Genomic DNA, 25,495 nt, shown 5'->3' with positions numbered 1-25,495 from the left:
GTTAACATGCACTTTTTGAAGGATTTAAGGTTTATAATAACCAGATTTACAAAAACAAAAACATGAATTAAATACTTTAAGTTCAATGACAGTAAGAATGCAGTCTACAATCCAATGTCAGGATTCTTAAAAATTTGTATGTGGTATCATCACCAAGTCACGAAAATCATACATCCTGATAATTGTTATTTAAAAATCTATCTAAATATTTCAAATGGATTATATTTTGATTCTTGCAGGTATGTGGGGCAAAGTTCCAGCCCTGTTACAGTTTATCATGCCAATAAACCACATTTTACACTCAACTATCAAGCTTATTGGCCTGCATTACCATCAGTAATATATTAACAATGATTTCAGTTACACATGTGGGTAATTAATAACACGTCTTTATTATTTTTACATAAAACAACCGATATGTACATATTTAGTGCTCATTTATATACATTATTATTTTAAGACTCCAACACAAAAACACAAAACATGAGAAACAGTCTAACTTCAGATCATGTTTTACAATATAAATAAATCTTCTTAATAGTTATGAGAACAGGATTAAAACATTGGTACATTATTATAAAAGTAAAATATCAGTAGTTATTTGGTTGTTTTCAGTAATAACATGATGGGAGTAGTGTGGGGTGAATTATGTGTGGATGAACGATGTGTTGTGGTAATAATCTCTGTGTATAGTGGAGGTATTGTGTTGTGGATGAGAACTGTCCACTCTGTGGGTGCTGAAACTGTAGTGGCGACGGGAAAAGCAAAGGTGAAACCAGAGCTGATGCATAATATTCTGCCCGAGTGTCTTGTACCTCCCGCTTTACCTTCATTCTTCTGTTTTGAAACCACGTCTTCACCTAAAGTCAGTAAAATAAAGTAAGTTAATAAACTAGAAAGATTTACTAATGATTGTAAGTGGAGCTGCTATATAATTACTACACAAAATCCATTGTTATCTATTCAATGGCCAATACACAAATACACATGTATCAATCTACAGTATCTGTCTATCCATCCATCCATTCACCCACCCATCCAACTATCCATCAATCCACCCACACATCTATTCATCTATCTATCTAGACTAATATACTACTATCCTAACTCAGTGCTCTTGGAATAACCCATTATAAGTCAAACAAAAATGAGACAGGCCTTACTTGTGTTTCAGAAAGGTGCAATTTCTCTGCTATTTTCTTCCTTTGGTTTGCACCCAGGTATTTGTGCTTGCTGAAAGTTTTCTGCAGCTGTGTAATCTGGTAGGGCGTAAATTTGGTTCGGACCCGGCGGTTCAGTCCTGATTCTGCTTCACTGTCATCACCAACTTCACTCTCAGAGCCCGAGGTATAACCACAGCTGTCTAAACATAAACAGAAATATAAGTATCTGTCGGTTTAAGCATATTTTCCAAAACTCACTTAGTAATTACTACATCTATAGGTACATCTATTGGGTTTATACTTACTAGTAGGTGAAGATGGGGTCTCTGTGACATCTTTGACGTTTTTGTTCACATGCTGAGGAAGTAAGCTGATGTTGTTCTGGTGATATCTGGGTTCTACAGCTGGTGTATTTAATAAAAGGCTGTTGTCTTGTTGAGAGCTTCTTGACAGCCAAGCTACAGAAAAGTTTTTAGCCATTATAGTCTTGGAGTCTTGACACAGTGTGGATTCGTTAAGTAAAATGATGTGATCAGCAGTAGTGCTTTAGGACTAGGCTATTTGTAGGAGGTGTTACACCTGGATTTGCAAAAGCAAAGGGATGTCGACGAAACGATAAGTGTTTGATGAGCGTTGTAATGAAAGTTAATAGATGTCGCAATTGCTGTTTTTCACACGTCGGGTGCACTTGTTATCCAGGCGCCACCAGGTCTGAGCACCGAGACAATTATTGACTATCGACTCATGTGATCCGACAAAACTGACCAGTTACAATAGTAAATAATCAGCGAAATCAAGGGCAGATTGATATAATCACTCTGGACAACCGATAACTCAGCTAAAGAATTAAGCCAGCTTTATTAGACTCCACTGACTATGCTGAAGATTTAGGCGAAACAGCGTACATGACCAGTCAAATGGTACTTACAATTTAGTTTTAGATTGTAATAGCATAACCATTCTACAGACAGTCCTTTACAATAGTATATTTGTAATAGAACCAAAAATTATTGAAATATACAGAAACGATTATTGTTTGAGGTTAGGGTATGTTATCATGTTATCATTAATGCCATCAGCATCAAGACAAAAATAGCATTACTTATGTCCAAGCGTTATTATCATTACTTGAATGTAATGACCAAAGTAAACATCAAATCAAATCACTTTATTGTCACGTCACATTAACACAGGTGTGAAAGGTGAGTGAAAATCTTAGGTGCATAGTCACCAATACACATAAATTACAAAAAATATACACATTAACTTACATAAAACTTATATAAAACTTACATAAATCTAGCACCATTTGTTCAATATATACAGGTATTGATTTAAGACTCTTTATGTACAGATGTACAAAAATGATGAAATGTGAATGAATATAAATATATAAAGTTCGAGTGAGTAAAGTGCGGAGTGCAGAATGGGTTGTATGGGGTGTGTATGGTGGGGGTTCCTGTGGAGATCACTGTATTGATTATGAGGGGTGTGCCTGTCCATTGCTGTTCAGCAGTCTGATTTTAGGTTACTATATTTTACCGAATATTTTAACCCTTAAAAACCTATTGCAATACACATGTTGGGTCGTCTTATATGTGTAAAAAGTTATTTACTGTTCCCTCGTTGAAGCGCCAGTTGTCTGCCCTAATTTGATGCAGTTTAAAGCGTTTTGTTTTTACTGTTGTGTCGCCAAAGCGGACTTGATAGAGACACACCTAAAGCACAGCGAAGGTGAGAGAAGACCGTTTGATGTCTGCTGACAAGAATTTGAATTAGGCTCTGGCGCCTGAAAACTTCAGAACTATTCTCCAAATTCCCAAATACCTGGCACCTAATGGCTGACTCGGAAATGTAGAAAAGTCTGAACACAGGCTGTGGTTTCCTACGTTTCTAAATCTAGATAGATAGATAGATAGATAGATAGATAGATAGATAGATAGATAGATAGATAGATAGATAGATAGATAGATAGATAGATAGATAGATAGATAGATAGATAGATAGATAGATAGATAGATAGATAGATAGATAGATAGATAGATAGATAGATAGATAGATAGATAGATAGATAACATACATACAGACATACATAGTGAAAATAAGCCTACATAACCAGAAGCTTATTAGAACTAATGATGAGCAAGTTTAAATATAAACCTCTTGTTATTTAAATAAAAAAATAAAAAAATTGCTTAAAAACACTTGTTTTGTGAACTAATGATGTTTTTAAGTCAAAATATTTCTTTGAATTGCTTATTTCTTGACTAATGTTGAGTATAGATACCAACTAACTCTGCCAAAGTGTGATATGACACAACGTTAACATTCTATAGAGTATTTAACAAACTTAACACCAAATATAAATAACGAAAAACTATTTATAAACAAATAATTACATATTTTATCCAAAGAACCACAAGGAGCTACACAATTTTAAAGATCACTTTAGATAAACAGGTAAGTTAGTTAAAAATCAGTTAAAGCAGTTTAAAGCAGTTTTCTTTAACACTTTTGATCCATTTAATTGCATCAGAATGATCAAACACACCGGGATCATCTAGTCCATTCTAAAGAACCTGAGGGCTTAACAGTGCACAGACTTCCAGGCGTCATGGAGCCAGCCACTTAGGCTTTGTGGGGAGAGTAAACTAATCAATGGCCTGCTTAATTAGTACTAATTGTAGGCCGTGATCTACTCGTTAGGTCGCGTTTGAAGTGGCGCTGCAGAGACAAACAGAATTAGGTGAGCTGCATATAAACGCGCATTGAGAGAGGATCAGCGCCCCTGCATATGGCGCACTCATTTAAATAAATCCTACTGAAAGTGAGGAACTTGGATGACACAGCATTGTATTACTCTAGTCCACCACTAATCTCGGTTTCAATCACAGCGATGCCCACAGCCTGTCGGGCGTCTGCATAGACATGTAGTCGGGGTGGCTGGGATGAACAGCATATCTCAAGGTTTAAAATTGTAGGGGGTCACGATGGACCAGAGAAAACGGTCGATAAAAAAACCCAGCCTGGCTCGGGTGTTACCACACCATGTTCTTGTCTATATGAAAAATAAGTCCCATTATAGTAGAACCACAATCTGATATAATAAAGCTGTGATAAATGCAATTGACAGAGTGCTCAAACTTATACCTTCCCTTCCTAAAGGGGACGGTGTGTAGTTTAAATCTTAAATGCTTAAATCTGATTCTAATGTTGATTTTAATAAATTGCCTGTGAAACCTACATTTTATTCAAACAGTAACAGCTCAATGGTTAAGGTAATGGATTAGTGATTAGAAAGTTGCTGGTTCAAGCTCACAACTACCAGTTTGCTTGTCATGAAAAACATGATGGCTAAAAACTTAGGACACACGTTTCACAAACATCTTAGACGTTACCAGTTTTAGAAAAAATGCTGATAAACTCTACGCAAACTATAAAGTCTAAATTCATCAACTGCTTTGTGATTTCCCAAATGATGAAGAGGCGTGTATGGGTTTCCAATCAAGTTGTGTGCTCTTTGAAGGAGTTGATAAGTGAGATTAATCTCCTTGTTTACCTCTTTTCCACACTGTAAACCCGAACAGTACTGTTAACTTATACATTTTATTGGTTTAGCAATCAAAACCTGTTATTTAGTTAACCCAACATTAAAGTTTTGCACTATATTAACTTGTTGTTATGTTTTAATTTTACCTAAGTACATATTTTTGAGTAAGCGTCGTCACCTATACTATAACTTATGAGTATACAAAGACACCCAGCGTCTGACGTCATCAACGTGCCCTGTGTCCCGGATTTACCTTTTCAAAGTGGTGAAGATGGCGGCACGTTAACGGATGAGAAGATTTTTTGAGCAAAACGGGTAAGTTAAGTACTTGTTTGTTAAAACTTGTGAGGGCACAGATATTGTTTTTTGAAAACAATTTGTGGGTCTTTATTTTTTCAAACTTAGGTTTGTGACTGTATCAGTATCTGACGCCAGCTTGGAAAAAGTTCGTTTATTTTTACTCGGTTATTACTTAACTGACAATGCATGAGCATTTTTAAATGATGAGTAGTTAAAGTGCAGCACTAGGGACAAATACAACATGACTCCAGTATTAGCATATGTTCGCAGCAGTCTGTTTCTCGGTTATATTCACTAAACGAGCTTTTTTCGGAAGTAAAAAGAGAGACTAGCCTAGAAACACATGTAGAACTTCCATTTCTGGCGAGATTTTTTTGGCACATCAAGGAAAATCCACAAGTTAAGTGCAGTGACTGGAATTGCCATCACTGTCTTGTTTAACGGTCTCTCGTTTTTCTTTTGTCTCTATGGGTCAACCCAACATAACCTAGCCTATCAGTATCAAAATTATTAAACTTTGTTTCTGGTTAAAGGATATATACAGTACAACACTCATGTGTCCGATACTTAGTTACAATAAAGTTAAAATAAGTTCATGTATTAGTATGGAGCTGAACCACTATACTGCCAAGTTGAATTGGAGGGCTAAATTATTTTGTGTGTAGAGATGATATAGGCAGAACAGACTTGTGGTTGATTAAATTTTTACAATAACTATTTCTTTTTATTTGTCAAGGAAGAAAATGATGTCAATGTAAGACGCACTTTGTCCCTTCACGCACTTCCTGTCTACCTGCGCGAGGATGCCTCAGAGTTCTTCAAGACCTTCAATGTAAGCAATGTGATGTGGAAATGTCAATTAGTTCAGTGCATACATATCATAAAGTAAACCAACTTGAATGTGTCCTCCAGGATTTCACATAATTGTATCAGACTTTAAAAATGCATATTAATTTATACAAAAACTATATGAACATTATTTTGATTACCATATAGTTTTGTATGTTTGCAAGTCTATCTTAACAGTTGTGAAATGCCTTATAGTGATTGGCCCTGTTTACACTTGCCAAACTAAAGTTTGTGGTTATGTCACATTATATACATTTGGTCCGATTATTTTTGGTTTCACATGGCAGATTAGTCAGTGCACTAAAGAATTTTGCTGCATCCTGTCGTCATCATCACCTACAGGGGCTGCGTCTCCCTATACTTGATGGTTTGTAGAAGGGCGTGCGTCTGAAGTCAGTGTGTTGTCAATTCGGCGAGTAGCCATTCCAGAGGTGTGTGTGTGTGTGTGTGTGTGTGTGTGTGTGTGTGTGTGTGTGTGTTTGTTTCCAGGTGAGAAATGCAAGGTGTAAGCATCAACACAGGCTTAAAAATGCAAACCTATAAAAGTGTGACAAGAGCAATGATGAACATACAGTTCATGACTTGTAGCCTTCATTCTGCCACTTTCCTCATTAGAGTGTTTGTGTTTTGCAGCAGGAAGAGGAGCCAGATATCACCGACACTCCTGTTGCTCCTTTTAATACTGGTGGAGACTCCTTCAACCCCAACAGCATCTTTGTTGTAGTTGAGGGGGGCATTATTGTGAGTGGTCTTCCCTGGTTGCCTGATGCATTCATTGTGTTGTTTGGCTTGATCTATGCTTTCAATTTACAATATCCAAAGAAACTCATCCACACATTCACCTTTGTCCAGAAAATACTGATGTGTCTGGATGATGGTAAACCACTGAAACCATGCCTGCTGAGTCTGAAAAATGATTTGTTGGAACACTAAACCAAGCTTGAATGCACATGTGCATAAATGTTCCATACATGTACACTGACCAGCCATTTCACTCCATTCACTGCTGTGTCTGATCCTACTGTACCAGGAGAACACACACTAACACACCACCACCATGTTAGGGTCACTCTGTGGTGGTGGTAGTGTTAGTGGGTGTTCTGCTGATCCAATTGTACCAGGAGAACACACACTAACACACCACCACCATGTTAGGGTCACTCTGTGGTGGTGGTAGTGTTAGTGGGTGTTCTGCTGATCCAATTGTACCAGGAGAACACACACTAACACACCACCACCATGTTAGGGTCACTCTGTGGTGGTGGTAGTGTTAGTGGGTGTTCTGCTGATCCAATTGTACCAGGAGAACACACACTAACACACCACCACCATGTTAGAGTCACTATGTGGTGGTGGTAGTGTTAGTGGGTGTTCTGCTGATCCAATTGTACCAGGAGAACACACACTAACACACCACCACCATGTTAGGGTCACTCTGTGGTGGTGGTAGTGTTAGTGGGTGTTCTGCTGATCCAATTGTACCAGGAGAACACACACTAACACACCACCACCATGTTAGGGTCACTCTGTGGTGGTGGTAGTGTTAGTGGGTGTTCTGCTGATCCAATTGTACCAGGAGAACACACACTAACACACCACCACCATGTTAGAGTCACTCTGTGGTGGTGGTAGTGTTAGTGGGTGTTCTGCTGATCCAATTGTACCAGGAGAACACACACTAACACACCACCACCATGTTAGGGTCACTCTGTGGTGGTGGTAGTGTTAGTGGGTGTTCTGCTGATCCAATTGTACCAGGAGAACACACACTAACACACCACCACCATGTTAGAGTCACTATGTGGTGGTGGTAGTGTTAGTGGGTGTTCTGCTGATCCAATTGTACCAGGAGAACACACACTAACACACCACCACCATGTTAGGGTCACTCTGTGGTGGTGGTAGTGTTAGTGGGTGTTCTGCTGATCCAATTGTACCAGGAGAACACACACTAACACACCACCACCATGTTAGAGTCACTCTTTGCTCTGTGGTGCTGGTAGTGTTAGTGGGTGTTTTGCTGATCCAATTGTACCAGGAGAACACACACTAACACACCACCACCATGTTAGTCACTCTTTGCTCTGTGGTGCTGGTAGTGTTAGTGGGTGTTCTGCTGATCCAATTGTACCAGGAGAACACACACTAACACACCACCACCATGTTAGAGTCACTCTTTGCTCTGTGGTGCTGGTAGTGTTAGTGGGTGTTTTGCTGATCCAATTGTACCAGGAGAACACACACTAACACACCACCACCATGTTAGTCACTCTTTGCTCTGTGGTGGTGGTAGTGTTAGTGGGTGTCCTGCTGATCCAATTGTACCAGGACAACACACACTAACACACCACCACCATGTTAGAGTCACTCTTTGCTCTGTGGTGGTGGTAGTGTTAGTGGGTGTCCTGCTGATCCAATTGTACCAGGAGAACACACACTAACACACCACCACCATGTTAGTCACTCTTTGCTCTGTGGTGGTGGTAGTGTTAGTGGGTGTCCTGCTGATCCAATTGTACCAGGACAACACACGCCAAAACACCACCACCAAAGTTCACAAAGTGACCCTAACATGGTGGTGGTGTGTTAGTGTGTGTTCTGCTGGTACAATTGGATAAGACACAGCAGCGCTGCAGAGATGTTCACTCACTGTTCATTCTATTAGACACATTAGATACATGGAGGTGTCTATAATCGAGTGGCCAGTGAGCGTGTGTGCTTCAGGCTAAGTAAATTAAAAATGCAGTTGATTGTAAACTGTTACAAATTTAACTTTTTGTTGTTTTGAGTCAAACGTTATTTGATTGTTTGGTCTTTTCTGTCAGAATATTACTGCTCATTTGATTGCAAATTTCACAGCTTAAAAGCTAGACAAAGACAATGTTAAGCATATGATGACTGACTGACTGAATTATTCAACTGTCAAAATTATTACAGATTAATATTTTTCCAACCAGCATGTTCAGCCTAATGCTGGAAAGACCGTTTACTGTGATGTACAATTGTTTATGCAGTTTGTTTTTCACATTTGATTATGATTATTAGGACACTTGAATGCATATATATATATATATATATATATATATATATATATATATATATATATATATATATATATATATATATATATATATATATATATATATATAAACATAACATACACGCCATGACATTGACCTTGTTTCTACACTCACTGTCCATTCTATCAGCTCTACTGACCATATAGAAACACATTGTAGTTCTACAATTCCAGACTGTTTCTGCGTCCGTTTCACTCCAGTAGCACTGCTGTGTCTGATCCACTCATACCAGCACAACACACACTAACACACCACCACCATGTCAGTGTCACTGCAGTGCTGAGAATCATCCACCACCTAAATAATACCTGCTCTGTGGTGGTCCTGCGGGGTCCTGACCATTTGAAGAACAGGATAAAAGGAAGCTAACAAAGTATGCAGAGAAACAGATGGATACTGTCTGGAATTATAGAACTACAAAGTGCTCCTATATGGTAAGTGGAGCTAATAGAATGTACAATGTGTGTAGAAATAAGGAGGTGGTGTTAAGGTTAAATATTGATTGCTTTCAATACAGCTGTGTAGGTATGAATGATGTTCAGGGGGAGATAAGTGCTCTTTTGTGTTTACCTCAAGATAATGTCTTTCACATTTTCAGTGTCATTATCTGTTGAGTGTTTACTGTGAAATATTTAATTATAGAAGATATTTCGAGCTCTAACAGTTATTGCCTTGGAATGGCAGCCTGTTTTTTGTGTTATTGCCTTTGGAATGGCAGTTTGTTTTTAAAGTGTTTTATAACTTTAATAAATAACTTATTCTTACATTGGTGTTATTTCATGTTTTGTGAATTACATGCTTAAAATTTTGTATGTTAAATTTTTAATTCATTGGTTTAAATGATCTTGACTAAGATTGACTAGCAGTTTGACACACTTATCTTTTTTTCCTAAAAGCAATAAGTTGTCTACTATCATATATTTTGTTATACGTAGTTAAGTTGGTGGACCTTAATCAAATTATATAATGCTTACTAACACTAATGTAGTATGTAGAACTTAAAATATTGTAAATTGTAAATATTATATATAAGTTCAGTAAACTTAAAATGAACACTAAAAAAGAGTTCACTGACAATATAATTGTTAAGTACAGTATACTTAAAATATTGTAAATTGTAAATATTATATATAAGTTCAGAAAACTTAAAATGAACACTAAAAAAGAGTTCACTGAAAATATCATTGTTAAGTACAGTATACTTAAAAAATATATTACATACACTTAAATTTTCTTAGGTAATCGGTTACAACAAAAGTTTTGAGTTTTCTGAACTTGTTTGGTTTTACAGTGCATAAGGACCTGTGACTGATATGACTGGGATCATCATTTGCAGTTGTGAATAATAAGAAGGTATAATGGGTTTGAACACGTGTTTACTAAAATGCAACTAATCATTTAAGCTCCAGTAAAGAAATTGTGGGCTACATTAAACCATTATTATTTATCATTTGCGTATATATTTCCAGCTTATGGCAAACAATTTAGGAACTGGCATTCAGGTGTATAGGAAAAGGCATTTTTGCATCACTATGCTTTTCAGTACAAGTCACAGCAGCCCATGGTTTATATGTGACTCTATTAAGCCTAATACATTTTTAACAACAAAAAAAGTATTTATATGATACAATTTCTGTATAATGTTTTATAACAACCATGTAAATCAAATGTGAGTTGTGCGACTTCAAAAGATGCTCATCAAACTCAAAATCACTATAAACTTTTTATTGGTAAAATCAGTGCAATTACAATATAACATTGTAAATATAATCACATCTTTATAAATAAACTACTTTCTTAATAAAATCCTATGCAATAATTTTTACAATCATCTATATACACAAATGTACATATTGCACATTAAAATAAGTGTCTAATATCCTCCAGTATTTCAGTTCAGGTTAATAGTATTGCTGCACAGGAATCATGTGTCCGTGCTGAGGGATGAACTGCTTGGGCATCTGCTGATGGATCTGCTGGTGCGACATGGGGTGATGAACAGGCATCGGGGGAATCACATGTTGGCTCGGGATGTGGTGAACCGGGGGGTAAGACACACGTTGTCCGCTGTAGCACTGAAGTGGAAGAGATGTGATAGCTGGGAAGAGGACATGCGGCAAAGCTTGGAGTGCGTAGTCGGGCCTAATGTCCTGCACCTCCCTCTTCATTTTCATTCTCCTGTTCTGGAACCAGGTTCGAATCTAAAATAAGGCAATAAAACAATGAGTTAAATATATAAGCAATACTAGAATGCATCGAAGTAACGTTTTTCATTACTGGTTTTAATGGTTTAAAATTAAATACATGGTAAACTAACCTGAGTCTCAGAGAGGTTGAGTTTCTGCGCAGCTTTGGCCCTCTCACTTGCGTCTAGATATTTATGCTTTCTAAAGAGCTTCTCCAGCTTGACGATCTGCTCTGGGGTGAATTTGGTTCTAATTCTGCGCTGGACACCTCCATCTTTTTCATATTCACTTCCATCCTCAATGGATAGACATTCAGATGTAGCTGCCTCACTCTCGTACCCGGAGGAGTATCCACTGTTTTCCGAAGCTAGTAAGAAAAAACAAAATGTGGTTATTGACCGCACCACAACTAATGTGAACTGAAATGAACTTTATGGATAAACAGCACAATAACAGAAGGTAAGAAAATACTTACAGCTTGGAGAGGAGCAGTTCCTTACTGCTGGTGGAGTAAACATGTTCTCCTTCGATTCATCTGTGGTGGTATTCTGTTCAGTCTGGCGACACTTCTGTTTAGGCTGAATGTAAATCTTATCATAAGAAGTCGGCGGCCTTGGCTGAACCAAGCATGGTACATGTCTCCTCACCGCCTGAGTCTCATTGGTTTCATCATCATGTTTAGAGTTGTGATAGCTCTGAGCGAGCCAGTCCACAGAGAAGTTCTTCACCATGTTGCAGCTCAGTTGGGTCCAAGTAAAAAGTGGTGAATTCCAGTGAAAGTTCCGAGAGTATGAAGTCTCCAGGGAAAGCTCTGGGGTTATATAGGCGTCGCCCGCCCCTCTACATTAGCATATGCATGTATGTGTGTTAACGCCTGTTCAATTCGCAATCATTAGGGCTAATGGGTCGTTATTGAAGTCTTTACATATCCTGTGATTGTGTGAAAGCCTGGCGCCACTGAGTCTGTGAGAATCCCTTTGAGACATCAGCTGTCTGAGTGGCTTTACACTAAGCCAACAGCTGGATAAGAATTAATTCTATGGCTCATGACTACTGCTGATAATTCACTGTATCTTCAATCTAGGTTACATTTAAAGCAACATGCAACATAATCACAAAAATACCATGTAAATACATTAATAAGTAAGAAAGTAAAAGAAAAATAAATAAATAAACATAATCGTGTTTTAAACTACTACAATTCTCAATGTATTATTAATTAATGTTATGTCGATTCATATAGCAGGAAACTCCATAAGGTATACCAACTTTCTTATTGATGCCAAGTATGTGCAGACAGTAAGAGTTTACATATAAAACAAGGTTTTTCACATGCAACATAAGAAAATAAGTTGTTAGCTAAAGGTAAAATACGTATATTGTAATTAAGTTAGTGTTTAAGCATAAATGCATAGTTTATAGTATAAATGAGCATCCATGATAATGAAATCAACACGTAGATCAGTAAGTGTTAAGTTAGGAAATGCCAGAACCATCTTATTGTAATGTAAGGTCATTTGTCTATGTAATATCACACCAGCAAAAAAACGATGAGCTGATTTTATACTTTGTTAGCCAGTATGATTTTAAATGTCATTATATTTTGGTGTTTTGCTGTTCTTGTACAAACTAAAACAATAAATAAATGTACAATACTACAGGCCTTATGTTTGTGCCAATTAGTTTTTAATATGAACACGTTTTAAAACAAATTCACTTTTGATTATTCAGCGTCAAATCTGTAACACTGTTAATTAAAAAAATGGGAAAAACAAGTTGTGGTATCATGAAATTTACTCTATGAACAAATATAAGAAATTAACATTATTTTGTTATATAAAATAATATCTGTATCATACCCATAGCTTTGTGCTAATCTAGTTACAGTTATTGCCTATTTGGTAGGTATAATATCTGTTATATATCCTATTTCTAATATTTAAGTACATTAAAATATACATTTGAATATTGTCTTACTTATAGCTTGGTATATTAGTATTAAATATGTGGTATCCATGACGCTGAGAGATATTGGGGATATTTGCGAAGTTTAGAAACTCTTGTTCTAATATTTACAAATACACCGTATCATACACATCTGGCTCCCTTTTGAAATACAGTACATCCAAGTTAAAATCTACCCTACACACAGATCTAGTCTCGGTCTTCTCAAATCCAAATACAGATCTAAACTCGAACATGCTGGATCATTTAGTCTGCTGCTCGGTGTGTTTAGTTTCTCGTTTTCCTGAGTACACCTTTCTTTTGTTAGAGGACAATGGGAATGACAACAGAGTTCAAATGGCTTTGCAGTAACATGTCTGTGGTGTCCTGGAGAGCCGCTGGCGCCGCTGCCGTTTGGACAGCGAACATCAAACGGATTACAGTAGCAGGACAGTTCCAGCTGATCGACCAGCACTTCACATGCAAACTGCCCACTTAATGCAGCAGCACTCAATACAAGCAATGCAGACCAGAACATCAGCTGTGAAACAATAGTGGCCTATATTAATACTGTCTGTAAATATTGGCTTTTGTTTGGGCTTGAAGTGCAGGTAAAACTACCTTTGGCAAGTGAGACCCCTATACTTTATGCTCCCACATACTGCAATTATGATCTTTTTGTTATAAATATTTTTATTTTTACCATCTGGTATCTGTTTATTTAGTCAAATTTTAATTCATTCATATAGATCCGTTAATATGGTCCCTTGGTAATAATAAACATAGCTTTTCAGGGGTCTTGGGTCGTGAAATCTGTGAAAGTTGCTTAAGTATATTGTAAGAAGCTCTTCACAAATAAACTAGACTCGATTAGTTTCGCTATTTCGTCGTCACATTGATTTAGAGTTGCAGAAAGTGAATGGAACATTGTAACATGACGTTAAATATCTAGCAAAATAAACACACAATTCTTCTGTATTCTTAATGCAACTTTATTTCTATAGTATTTAATCAAGCACGTTCTGTAATTCAATGCAACAAGTTTAAATAGTTTCAATTAAATGCATTTGTCAGCAGGCAGTGAGACTATAACTGATGCCAATCTCAATCACTGAGCCTGAATTGTGTGTGTCCGAGAGTTTAATCCCTCTGATGAGTGGTGTGGTGAGTAGTAACAATGTGCTTGTAAAGGGATCGTTTAGGATGATAACAGCATGCTGCGTGCTTCCTTTATCACTGATCTGTGCTTACAGAGGTCTCAGCTCCTCGCCCCCCAATTAACTGTGTTTATCTCCAACGCTTTGATGTGGAGACTACAGAGGAGCATCGACCTCCAGGGGCGCCTGTTTCCTCAACTTTGGAAGAGGAGGAAAAGGGAGGGAACAAACACATATAGGTGAATACTGTGACATTAATAATAACATTATTATTATTATTAATAATATGATTGTCATTGTAGATTGATTGTCACATGTAAAGTCTAATTGAGGGGACACTAAGTACCACTATTATACATTAATATGACAAACAGCAAATAAAAACTTCTCAGTAAGATTTCATTCATTTATGTTTAACTAACTGCTGGATCCTGGTGGGCCAGACACCAAAAACACACACTAAGCACACATAAAGAATACATCATGTGGGTGCCACATTATCAACATAGTTATAAGTAGGAATGTGGAATACAGTCCAAGTTCTGCATGTTTTTGAAAGCCGGGATCTGATAGCCAGTCAGACGGGATCTGATGGCCAGTCAGACACAGGGAATACATGCAATTAAATTATTATTGTTATTATTATTATTATTATTATTAATAGTCAGGTTTATTATTGTTATTATTATTAATAATAATAGGTTTATTGTAAGTATGTTAACCAATAACAGTGAACCACACACTTACATGTCCACTTATTTATTAACACCCATTGCCAATACACCTTATGCATGTCTTTGGGAGGTATAAGAAAAACAATATTTGGAGAAAACCCACACAGACACCAGGAGAACATCTCACTGATTAATAATAATAATAATAATAATAATAATAATAAACCAGGCTCTTATTATTATAACACCATAATTATTACCCTTATCAGAATAATTCAGTGACAAAACATAAAATAATAATACATATATAAACATGTCAATTCCTAATACACTGAAAATATTAAGAATTCCGCTTATAATGTGATTGAATGAATTATATCGTTACAGAGCTTTTTGATTTGTCTACTATAAATAGACCCCTTAAATTATTTATATGTGGTAGGTCTTTAATGTAAAAAATTGTTAATATTTTTAAAAACAGTTTATTAAAACTAAGCTATAATATTTTAGTACACATCAATAGTATTTATATGTGCACAGAAAACAGTAGATGTAATTATTCTTAAATTATATTAATTAGAGCAAAAATAGAACTTCAAAACATTTTTGTTAGAGAAGCGCAGTGGACACAAGTGCAGATCCTTCTCATTTTAAATTGAGAAATTACTAGTTATTAAGGAAGAAACAACAAATTACAGAGTTCAGGCTTTTCCCCAATGTCCATTTATAAAAACATCTAACCATACTCTATAAAACACTATAAATACATTTCGTTCTGAATTACTGAAAGGAAGCCTTGACCCTTCGCAGTGTGTCCTGAATGCGACGAGTTTGTCGCTCTGTTGTGGGCTGGTTAAAGTTGGTATCGTTGTCAGCAGCGAGGAGAGACACGTCACAAGCACTTAGATGGGTGATCCGGGCCTGAAGATATGACTGCAGCTCTAGATCAGGAGGGTATAAAAAGACATGCTCCTGAAAGGCGTGGACTTGACTTACTACTCGAGCTATACTTCTGAAAAGACAGAGAAAAATATATAAATAAATAGGGTTTATGGGTTTGTGTAAAAGTTTAGCATTTATAATATTTTGGTAACAGCTAGACTATGATAAGACAGCTGAAAGACTAGAAACTTTCTCTAAATTAAATAATTGTACTATTTTTATTTTATTCAGTTATAGTTGTGAGGAAATAGCATGGTGGCATTGTGGTCCAGTGACCTTTATCTCTTACATATAATATACAGTGAACATAAAAGTGAACAATAAAAGTATGTTCAGCAGTGGTCTTAGACTTTGGCCCCCGGTGTGTAATGTCAAGTTAACAGCACCTCAGTCACCATTTTTAAAGTTAGGGTGTGTTAAGACACTTGATCAACTTGTCTGATTTTTGGAATATAATGTAACCAAGCCTGGCATTTACATTTGTGGAATTTGGCTGACCCTTTGCTGTCATGCAAACACAGTGTAAAATTTGGGGACAAGAAAATAAAAGAGGAATATAGAATTTGATTCTAAGGGCGATTCTTCACCTGGTTGGTTATTTCTCAACATGATCTCAATGTTTTCAGATCCTTAAAATGCATTCCAAACTTCCCTTGGCTCAGAAAAAAGTTTATATCCTAATTCCACGTTAGGTGTATAACAACCAGCTGTGTGTCTCACTCTCATTGCGCCTGCTACGACCCTGGCATCTGCCAACAACACCCAACGCCTAAGATACCTGGCACCATCTCACAGCCCCAAGCTTGCAGTCACCACGATGCACCATCTGTCTGCACACACTTGCTGTACCCAATCTTGCAAACATACAGGACGCGTAAACCCGACTGGACACGACAACATGTGCAGCCACCAGCTGTGTCATTAGCGCTCACTCAGACTCTCCATGAACTCTGACCTCCACAGATGTTTGCCAGTATATGTGTGTGTTCATCAAAGGGCTTAATTTTTGAGAATATTATGGGCTGGATGTTTGCTGCAGTGACAGTAGTTTAAACCTCTGGTTATTAGAAATGATATTGAGCTAAGAAGCACAGTAGTCATGCTCTAGAAACCTGGTTTTAAATGTTGCCTTTAATGACTGTCAGTAAGAAGTTTGATATGTTCTTTTAATGTGTGCACTGTGTTTGTTCCAGGCACCCTGTCTTTTCTTCCACCTCAAAACATGCAGGAGGTGGAGTGGGTACTTTAAATTGCTTGGAACTTGATGGAGATTGATGAAATACTTTTTTGAACTTTAATCTTTTCAAAAAACAGAATTAACAGTTAATCCCAAGCCCATTTTGCATAAACAATCTATTTGGAATTTAGTATTTTGTAAGAGTATAGCTGGAGTGATGTTGGGACAAGTCTCTGAAAGTTCCTGAGTAGCCTAGCAAAAGCCCAGACAAACACTCTATTGAACATGTGTAGAGAGTCCGGATAACTGTTCAGACACTCGCCATCCAATCTGAAGAGTGCTTAAGAGAAACTGCCATGAAGAATGGAATAAACTGCCCAAATCCAAGAACACTTGAATCTGTAATGACTTCCAAAGGGGCTTCTACAAAAAACATAATATAGGGTCTGAATAGTTTTTGAATAGTAGATGTCAATTTTTTAATTTTAAATGATTTTTTAAAAACATAAAAATGTTTTCACTTCATTACTGAGTGTGATGAGCGGCAAATATGGGAATTATATTTATTTAAAATGAAATACACAGCACACAAGGCAAGGTGCAAAAACATAAGGGAGTCTGAATAATTTAAAATCTACAGAATGTAAATTGGCCTACAGGAACAGAGAAAAACCAAATCTCCTTTTGATCCTGGCTTGGGACTGACACTAAGGGTACACTGATGCATTCCCCTATTGAGTAGGTTCACATAACTCCATGCATTGTATGTATTTTTGAGCCCAACCACAGAATTGGAACCCCCAGCACTGTTGTTACCAGCAATGTGGCTCCTACCAACAATAATGGAAAAAAAACCAGGGAGCTGGTAAATTGCTCCCAGTAACAAGATGGACTGGTTTAGGCACAAACCCAGCTGCTTACAATTACCTAAGCGTTAGTAAAATAAATGGAATGGAATGTATGTAACGAACCAGACTGTTAATATCTCCATTCTTTTTGAACAAGCCTCACTCATTTGCACATAAATGTAAAAAGAAGAGCAGTTTGAAACTCACCATGTGTACAGCATGTAAAAACATTTACATTTTTAGCATTTAGCAGACGCTTTTATCCAAAGCGAATTACAGTATTGTGATAATACACTGTCTACGCGATTAAGGGTTAAGGGCCTTGCTTAAGCCAACAGTGACAACCTGGCTGTGGTGGGGCTTGAACAGGCAACGCTATCATTACTAGTTCAGTACCTTACCCGCTGAGCTACCACTGCCCAAAAAACATATAAGCTGGTGTGATCATTTTAATATATAACATAAGTTTATTTTACTGGCTGATTCAGGTAAACTAATGCATGAAATTAATGCATGAAACTCTGATAATTAGTTATTAGCCAAAATGTAATATATAGTTATCTGATAATTATATACATGTAAAAACACTATAATGTTTAATGTATGTTAGTTTTGTAATTGCAGTACTTTTACACCAATCAGGCATAACATTATGACCACCTTCCTAATATTCTGTTGGTCCCGAATACACAACAAACTGTACTTCTTCAGCAATTTGAGCTACCACACAGGCCAGCCTTCACTCCCCACATGCATCAATGAGCCTTGGCCGCCCATGACCCTGTCGCCGGTTTACCACTGTTTCTTCCTTGGACCACTTTTAATAGATACTGACCACTGCAGACCGGGAACACCCCACAAGAGCTGCAGTTTTGGAGATGCTCTGACCCAGTCATCTAACCATCACAATTTGGCCCTTGTCAAACTTGCTCAAATCCTTACGCCCATTTTTCCTGCTTCTAACACATCAACTTTAAACATAAAATGTTCACTTGCTGCCTAATATATCCCACCCACTAACAGGTACCATGATGAAGAGAAAATCAGTGTTATTCACGTCACCTGTCAGTAGTCATAATGTTATGCCTAGTCTGTGTATGTGTGTCTGTATTAGTCATCAGTACAGTTGAATGATATGACAACATCTGACCGTAGCTTGGGCCACTTGTATGCTCCACTGGTCAAAGTAAAAGCGCCAATCTCCAGCTGCTGTAAGTGCATGGCCAGGATGTGGGCATCTGGTAATGTGGGCTGCCTTTTTCCTCTCTCACCCTCCATCAGACACAGACTGTCACTCTTCAGAAACACCTGCAAAGAGTGCACACACCTCCTAAAGTCCAGCTAATCCACCTCTGTTTCAGTGTACATGTTGTACGAGGTGATGTGACCGATGTGTTTAGAGCCTTGTCCTACCTGGACAGCCCTGAGCTCTTCAAGAACCTCTGACATCTTGGCTGACAGCTGCTTCCATGCCTACAAGAACAGGGAACACAAAAAGGCTACATCTACAATGTATAAACAAATAAAGAAATGATGAACATGTCCCTGTGCTGAGAAAATAAACCATGTTTACACCAATGAGCAAGTGGTTGGAATGGTCAGTAAACATTCATATTATATACACCAACTAGGCATAACATTATGACCACTGAGAGGTGAAGTGAATAACACTGATTATCTCTTTATCACGGCACCTGTTAGTGGGTGGGATATATTCGGCAGCAAGTGAACATTTTATCCTCAAAGTTGATGTGTTAGAAGCAGGAAAAATGGGCAAGCGTAAGGATTTGAGCGAGTTTGACAAGGGCCAAATTGTGATGGCTAGACGACTGGGTCAGAGCATCTCCAAAACTGCAGCTCTTGTGGGGTGTTCCTGGTCTGCAGTGGTCAGTATCTATCAAAAGTGGTCCAAGAAAGGAACAGTAGTAAACCGGCAACAGGGTCATGGGCGGCCAAGGCTCATTGATGCACATGGGGAGCGAAGGTTGGACCGTGTGGTCCGATCCAACAGACGAGCTACTGTAGCTCAAACTGCTGAAGAAGTTAATGCTGGTTCTGATAGAAAGGAGTCAGAATACACAGTGCATCACTGTTTGTTGCATATGGGGCAGCAAAAGAGGGACCAACACAATATTAGGAAGGTGGTCATAATGTTATGCCTGATCAGTGTACAGTTTTATGTAAAAAGCTTTAATGAAGTTTTCAGTTAACACTATTTATAAAATAAGCTCTAAATCTACAGAGTTCTTGTTTTAGATACAGTGTATCACAAAAGTGAGTACACCCCTCACATTTCTGCAGATATTTAAGTATATCTTTTCATGGGACAACACTGACAAAATGACACTCTGACACAATGAAAAGTAGTCTGTGTGCAGCTTATATAACAGTGTAAATTTATTCTTCCCTCAAAATAACTCAATATACAGCCATTTATGTCTAAACCACCGGCAACAAAAGTGAGTACACCCCTTAGTGAAAGTTCCTGAAGTGTCAATATTTTGGGTGGCCACCATTATTTCCCAGAACTGCCTTAACTCTCCTGGGCATGGAGTTTACCAGAGCTTCACAGGTTGCCACTGGAATGCTTTTCCACTCCTCCATGACGACATCACGGAGCTGGCGGATATTCGAGACTTTGCGCTCCTCCACCTTCCGCTTGAGGATGCCCCAAAGATGTTCTATTGGGTTTAGGTCTGGAGACATGCTTGGCCAGTCCATCACCTTTACCCTCAGCCTCTTCAATAAAGCAGTGGTCGTCTTAGAGGTGTGTTTGGGGTCATTATCATGCTGGAACACTGCCCTGCGACCCAGTTTCCGGAGGGAGGGGATCATGCTCTGCTTCAGTATTTCACAGTACATATTGGAGTTCATGTGTCCCTCAATGAAATGTAACTCCCCAACACCTGCTGCACTCATGCAGCCCCAGACCATGGCATTCCCACCACCATGCTTGACTGTAGGCATGACACACTTATCTTTGTACTCCTCACCTGATTGCCGCCACACATGCTTGAGACCATCTGAACCAAACAAATTAATCTTGGTCTCATCAGACCATAGGACATGGTTCCAGTAATCCATGTCCTTTGTTGACATGTCTTCAGCAAACTGTTTGCGGGCTTTCTTGTGTAGAGACTTCAGAAGAGGCTTCCTTCTGGGGTGACAGCCATGCAGACCAATTTGATGTAGTGTGCGGCGTATGGTCTGAGCACTGACAGGCTGACCCCCCACCTTTTCAATCTCTGCAGCAATGCTGACAGCACTCCTGCGCCTATCTTTCAAAGACAGCAGTTGGATGTGACGCTGAGCACGTGCACTCAGCTTCTTTGGACGACCAACGCGAGGTCTGTTCTGAGTGGACCCTGCTCTTTAAAACGCTGGATGATCTTGGCCACTGTGCTGCAGCTCAGTTTCAGGGTGTTGGCAATCTTCTTGTAGCCTTGGCCATCTTCATGTAGCGCAACAATTCGTCTTTTAAGATCCTCAGAGAGTTCTTTGCCATGAGGTGCCATGTTGGAACTTTCAGTGACCAGTATGAGAGAGTGTGAGAGCTGTACTACTAAATTGAACACACCTGCTCCCTATGCACACCTGAGACCTAGTAACACTAACGAGTCACATGACATTTTGGAGGGAAAATGACAAGCAGTGCTCAATTTGGACATTTAGGGGTGTAGTCTCTTAGGGGTGTACTCACTTTTGTTGCCGGTGGTTTAGACATTAATGGCTGTATATTGAGTTATTTTTAGGGAAGAATAAATTTACACTGTTATATAAGCTGCACACAGACTACTTTTCATTGTGTCAAAGTGTCATTTTGTCAGTGTTGTCCCATGAAAAGATATACTTAAATATCTGCAGAAATGTGAGGGGTGTACTCACTTTTGTGATACACTGTATGTAACACAAGGTAAGAATTTTAGATGAAAAATGTGAATACATGTTCAAAAGTACAGTAGGTGTGCATCCAATCATGGTTAGCACAGAATGTTTTGTGTAATTACTAGGGTTGGCTCAGTACCACTTTTACATGTCTGATACTGATACTGCAAATCGAGTATCTGCCGATACCGATACCAATCAAATACCGTCATTTCTCCTCTCCAACAACTAAGCAGTAATAATACGTCTCAATGCACCATGGTTAAACTAGCTATCTAAATAACAATGCTCAGACTGTAAAACAAATATTCTAAAGGAATAAATACAGAACCTACAACATCACACTTCTGCAAAACTGCTGTTTTTATTTTAACTTTTACACACAGAACATTTAGCAGCATTTTTGGCTTGTTTAAAAAAAGTGTCTACAATTGGAAGAATTGACGCAGAGTTGACATTTTCCATTTAAGTTCTGTCACGTTTTTAGATTATTAAAAACCAAAGCGCGCTTATTAAAAAAAACCCTGATGGATTTTAAAGAGGACATCTGGGGCTAAACGGGAAACAGTGTAGTTTGTTTTATTTCATAACACTAATGGATTAATCGTTGAGGATGTGAGAGATCTCCAAGCTGGGACAAGATAGGTTTTCTTTATCTCAGGTGAGCGATTTATCATTTATAAAGCGTTTTTTATTGTGTTTAAACAGTGTTTTTAGTTGTGGCAGTAGTAGATGATTTTTTAAAATGCTAAAAGTTTAAGTAGATCAGTGTGTTTTAATTTCTGAATGGCTGTTGCAGATGAGTTGTAGATTAGTGGCACATGTTAATGATGTCATCAAGAGTGAGTGGCAATAAATGGCACTGTGATGGAATGTGTGTTATTTGCTTTACACACAAACAATGGCCTAATTTACATTAAGTGTTATTTACATTAAGCAACAGTATCGGATCGGATTACACGTTTGTTTTCATTCCGATATCCGATCCAGTGATTTGGGCCAATATTGGACCAATACCGATACAGAGTATCGGATCAGTGCCAGCCTTAGTAATTACATTGGTAACATTTTACTTACAGGAAACATGTACAGGGACTCATGCGGATAGAAAGAGAACATGTAAAACCCCTACATAATGTGCCTACCTGCCATGCCATTAAGGGCAGGCAGGGGGCATGGAGGCGCAGATGACTGACAGTGCCAGTTCCTTTAAACAGCACTTTAAGGGCAGTTTCTGCACTCATTACGCATTATTTGTTTCAGCCAGTGGGAACTCTTTATATGAAGGCCTTGTGACCCAGCTCTTCCCCTGGTTCCTTTCCTGTATTGCCCTTTTGCCTGTTTGATCTCTGTGTGTGCATGTTTGTTGAAAATGTATACCAGGTTCGGGTATGGGTCTGCCAGACTTCAGAGGTTCTTTCTCTTAACCTTTAGATGCGTGGACTGTATTTGACCATACTTGTAAGTCCTGGTAAATGTGAATGTAAATGTGTTAATGCATTAGGCAATTCAGTTACTGAGGTGAGTTAAAGAAAAAGAAGCAAATCACTCAATGACTGCCCAACGACTATCTCACAAAACACCTAATGACCCTGTACACACTGTCCTAATGTAATTTATCAAACACATCATACATTAGTACCTCATTATAATTATTGTTACTATTACAATACATAATATGTGGTTTGAGTTGAAGAGTTTTCCCTGTGATGTGGAAAAATAGATAGATAGATTGATAGATTGATAGATAGATAGATAGATAGATAGATAGATAGATAGATAGATAGATAGATAGATAGATAGATAGAAATTATTGATCACAGCCCACAAACACACCAGCAATGCATATTAGTATGTGTTTTGACAGGTGCCCAGAATGTCAGTGTGAATGCTGCTTTATTTAAAAAAAATCTGGGTAAGCAAGATGATCAGAATGAGTAGAGACAGATTTCTTTTTTTATAAATCCCCAAAACATCCAAAACAGAAGCATCTGAACTCACTGCCCACACCCTGAATTACTGGCCTTTAAAGATGTGTAGGAACAGAGCAAAGTATTTTTAAAAAACAACATAAAAAAAAAAAAATTCATCCAACAAAGCAGAGACAGTGAGATTCTGTTTGGTGCGCTGTCCTCCAGTGTAACCAAAAACCTTCTCATTTTTGGGTGGCTTTGTAAAGCCCTTCAGACGTACTTCTGTGGTTATACTATAAATTTGCATATTTAAACCAATTATCAACATGCACAACAATGTCCATTATAGTTTAACAATAAGTAAGTTTTTAATTATTTCCATTTTCTGATTTCCCCCCCCCAACTACTGGCCAATGGGTCAAAAAGATGTTCAGCATAATCACTCCTACACACCATATGCTGCAGATAGATGTTAGTTCAAACAGCAGTGAATTAATTAAAATCAGGAGCTGATATAGGGCTGGGTATGGACGTCACGGCAGGGTGCAAATTCACCCATTTTTTTTTTAATAATAAGGCAGTTTGTTTATACTTGATGGTTTAAATGAGTCTGCACAGAACGTTTTGTCTATGTAAGATTTGTGTCCTATGTTTTGCAGCTAGAATGTCAGACGGTAGTTAGTTAGACTACTGATTTAGATATATCAGTAGATATATGTTTTCCTAAATTTATGTAAGCTTGATATCTTATTGTCTGCTAGTGGTGGTAAATCCGGTTCATTTTATTGACTCGGGTTAATCTGAGTCACTCAGTAATGTGATTGGGTTCACTTGAGTCACTTGTACTGACACCTTGATTGCGATTGATTTACTGCATGAAAATGCATCCAAATATCACTTGTCTTTCGTGCACTCATCTTCTGTAAATAAATCCTTCTCTCTTAATTCTCTTGGCACCTCACACTTCTCTTGTCAGTGACAAGTTGACACTTTTTTCTAAGTGGAATCTTGATCATGGGGGAGAGGGGATGGACTCACCTACCAATCAGATTGGTTATAATAAAACATATAACTATATTTTGTTGTTGTTTTGCTCACAAGAAAATATTCTGCATTATTAATCTGTACCACTGCTACTGATAATAATAATAATAGCATGTGCATAAAATCAGCCACATAACAAACACCAGTGTGTTTAACTGCATGTTTATTGGAACATTTAACTTATTACTTAGATTCATGGACTGGAGTAAAGTTGGTCCAGCCAAATCATCTAAGTCCGCGGTGTTTCCAGTGAGCCTGCTCACTTGCCTTGTGTACTTAGCAGCAGCTCAGAGGACTCATAGGATCCGGGTTAATTGAGATTTCGGACTCGGGATTCCTGATTCAGTACAAAGATTTGAATCATTAACCCGGGTGATTCAGGAACCGCCCAGCTCTATTGTCTGCATAAATTCTTTGAAGCAGCCTGTAGCTTCTTAAATGTCTGTTATGAAGCTAAGAGTTACAGTGTGATCCTAGTCATATGACAACCAGCCAGGGCATGACATCTTATTCCCAAGCCTTATACAGCTTATAAACATATACTGTTTATTTTATTCAGTCTTACCGGTAACTGTCTGACAATCACATTATCCAGTCCTCCAAGAATCTGCATGGCTGTTGCAAAGTTTCTCATTTCATAACAGCGCTTGGCAATCAGGAGAAACTTGGCAAGCAGAGCGGCCTGAACCTGACAGAAGACAAAGCACAGCAGTTAATGCCTAAAGAATGAATTCAGCTCAGCTCCAGGGGAAAAACAAACATGGTTATTTTCCCTTGCCAAGC

At 38.0% G+C, this 25,495-nt stretch overlaps 2 protein-coding genes and 1 long non-coding RNA gene across 6 annotated transcripts in view; 1 reads left to right on the top strand and 2 right to left on the bottom strand.

The window, feature by feature from the left end:
* The first annotated feature begins 4,979 nt into the window (after window positions 1-4,979).
* LOC134314593 (uncharacterized) lies at window positions 4,980-6,993 on the top strand. Its single transcript, XR_010012404.1, has 3 exons — window positions 4,980-5,028; window positions 5,750-5,845; window positions 6,496-6,993. It is a non-coding gene; the product is annotated as an uncharacterized LOC134314593 (long non-coding RNA).
* A 3,785-nt stretch (window positions 6,994-10,778) lies between these two features.
* On the bottom strand, window positions 10,779-11,859 carry LOC134314592 (homeobox protein vent1-like). Its single transcript, XM_062995246.1, has 3 exons — window positions 11,604-11,859; window positions 11,260-11,495; window positions 10,779-11,143 (listed from the first exon to the last, which is right to left on the bottom strand). Exons 1-3 carry the CDS (start codon window positions 11,857-11,859, stop codon window positions 10,844-10,846), a joined length of 792 nt encoding a protein of 263 aa, XP_062851316.1. The 3' UTR covers window positions 10,779-10,843.
* Window positions 11,860-14,040: 2,181 nt separating this feature from the next.
* LOC134315173 (kinase non-catalytic C-lobe domain-containing protein 1) overlaps window positions 14,041-25,495 on the bottom strand; it is a 61,274-nt gene continuing 49,819 nt past the window's right edge. For 3 of the 4 annotated variants that reach the window (XM_062996189.1, XM_062996190.1, XM_062996191.1), the window contains 4 exons: window positions 25,278-25,400; window positions 19,284-19,343; window positions 19,021-19,178; window positions 14,041-15,915 (listed from right to left, as the gene is read on the bottom strand). In XM_062996189.1, coding sequence (XP_062852259.1) covers window positions 15,684-15,915; window positions 19,021-19,178; window positions 19,284-19,343; window positions 25,278-25,400 — 573 coding nt within the window. In that variant the 3' untranslated portion in view covers window positions 14,041-15,683. Of the gene's footprint in view, window positions 15,916-19,020; window positions 19,179-19,283; window positions 19,344-25,277; window positions 25,401-25,495 lie in introns of those variants that run through there. The other variant, XM_062996192.1, reaches the window with a different exon arrangement.

This window comes from Trichomycterus rosablanca, chromosome 5 (genome assembly GCF_030014385.1).
Source record: "Trichomycterus rosablanca isolate fTriRos1 chromosome 5, fTriRos1.hap1, whole genome shotgun sequence".
NCBI lineage: Eukaryota > Metazoa > Chordata > Actinopteri > Siluriformes > Trichomycteridae > Trichomycterus > Trichomycterus rosablanca.
Note: the sequence above shows the minus strand (reverse complement) of the source record. Positions and strands in the feature narration are given on the sequence as shown.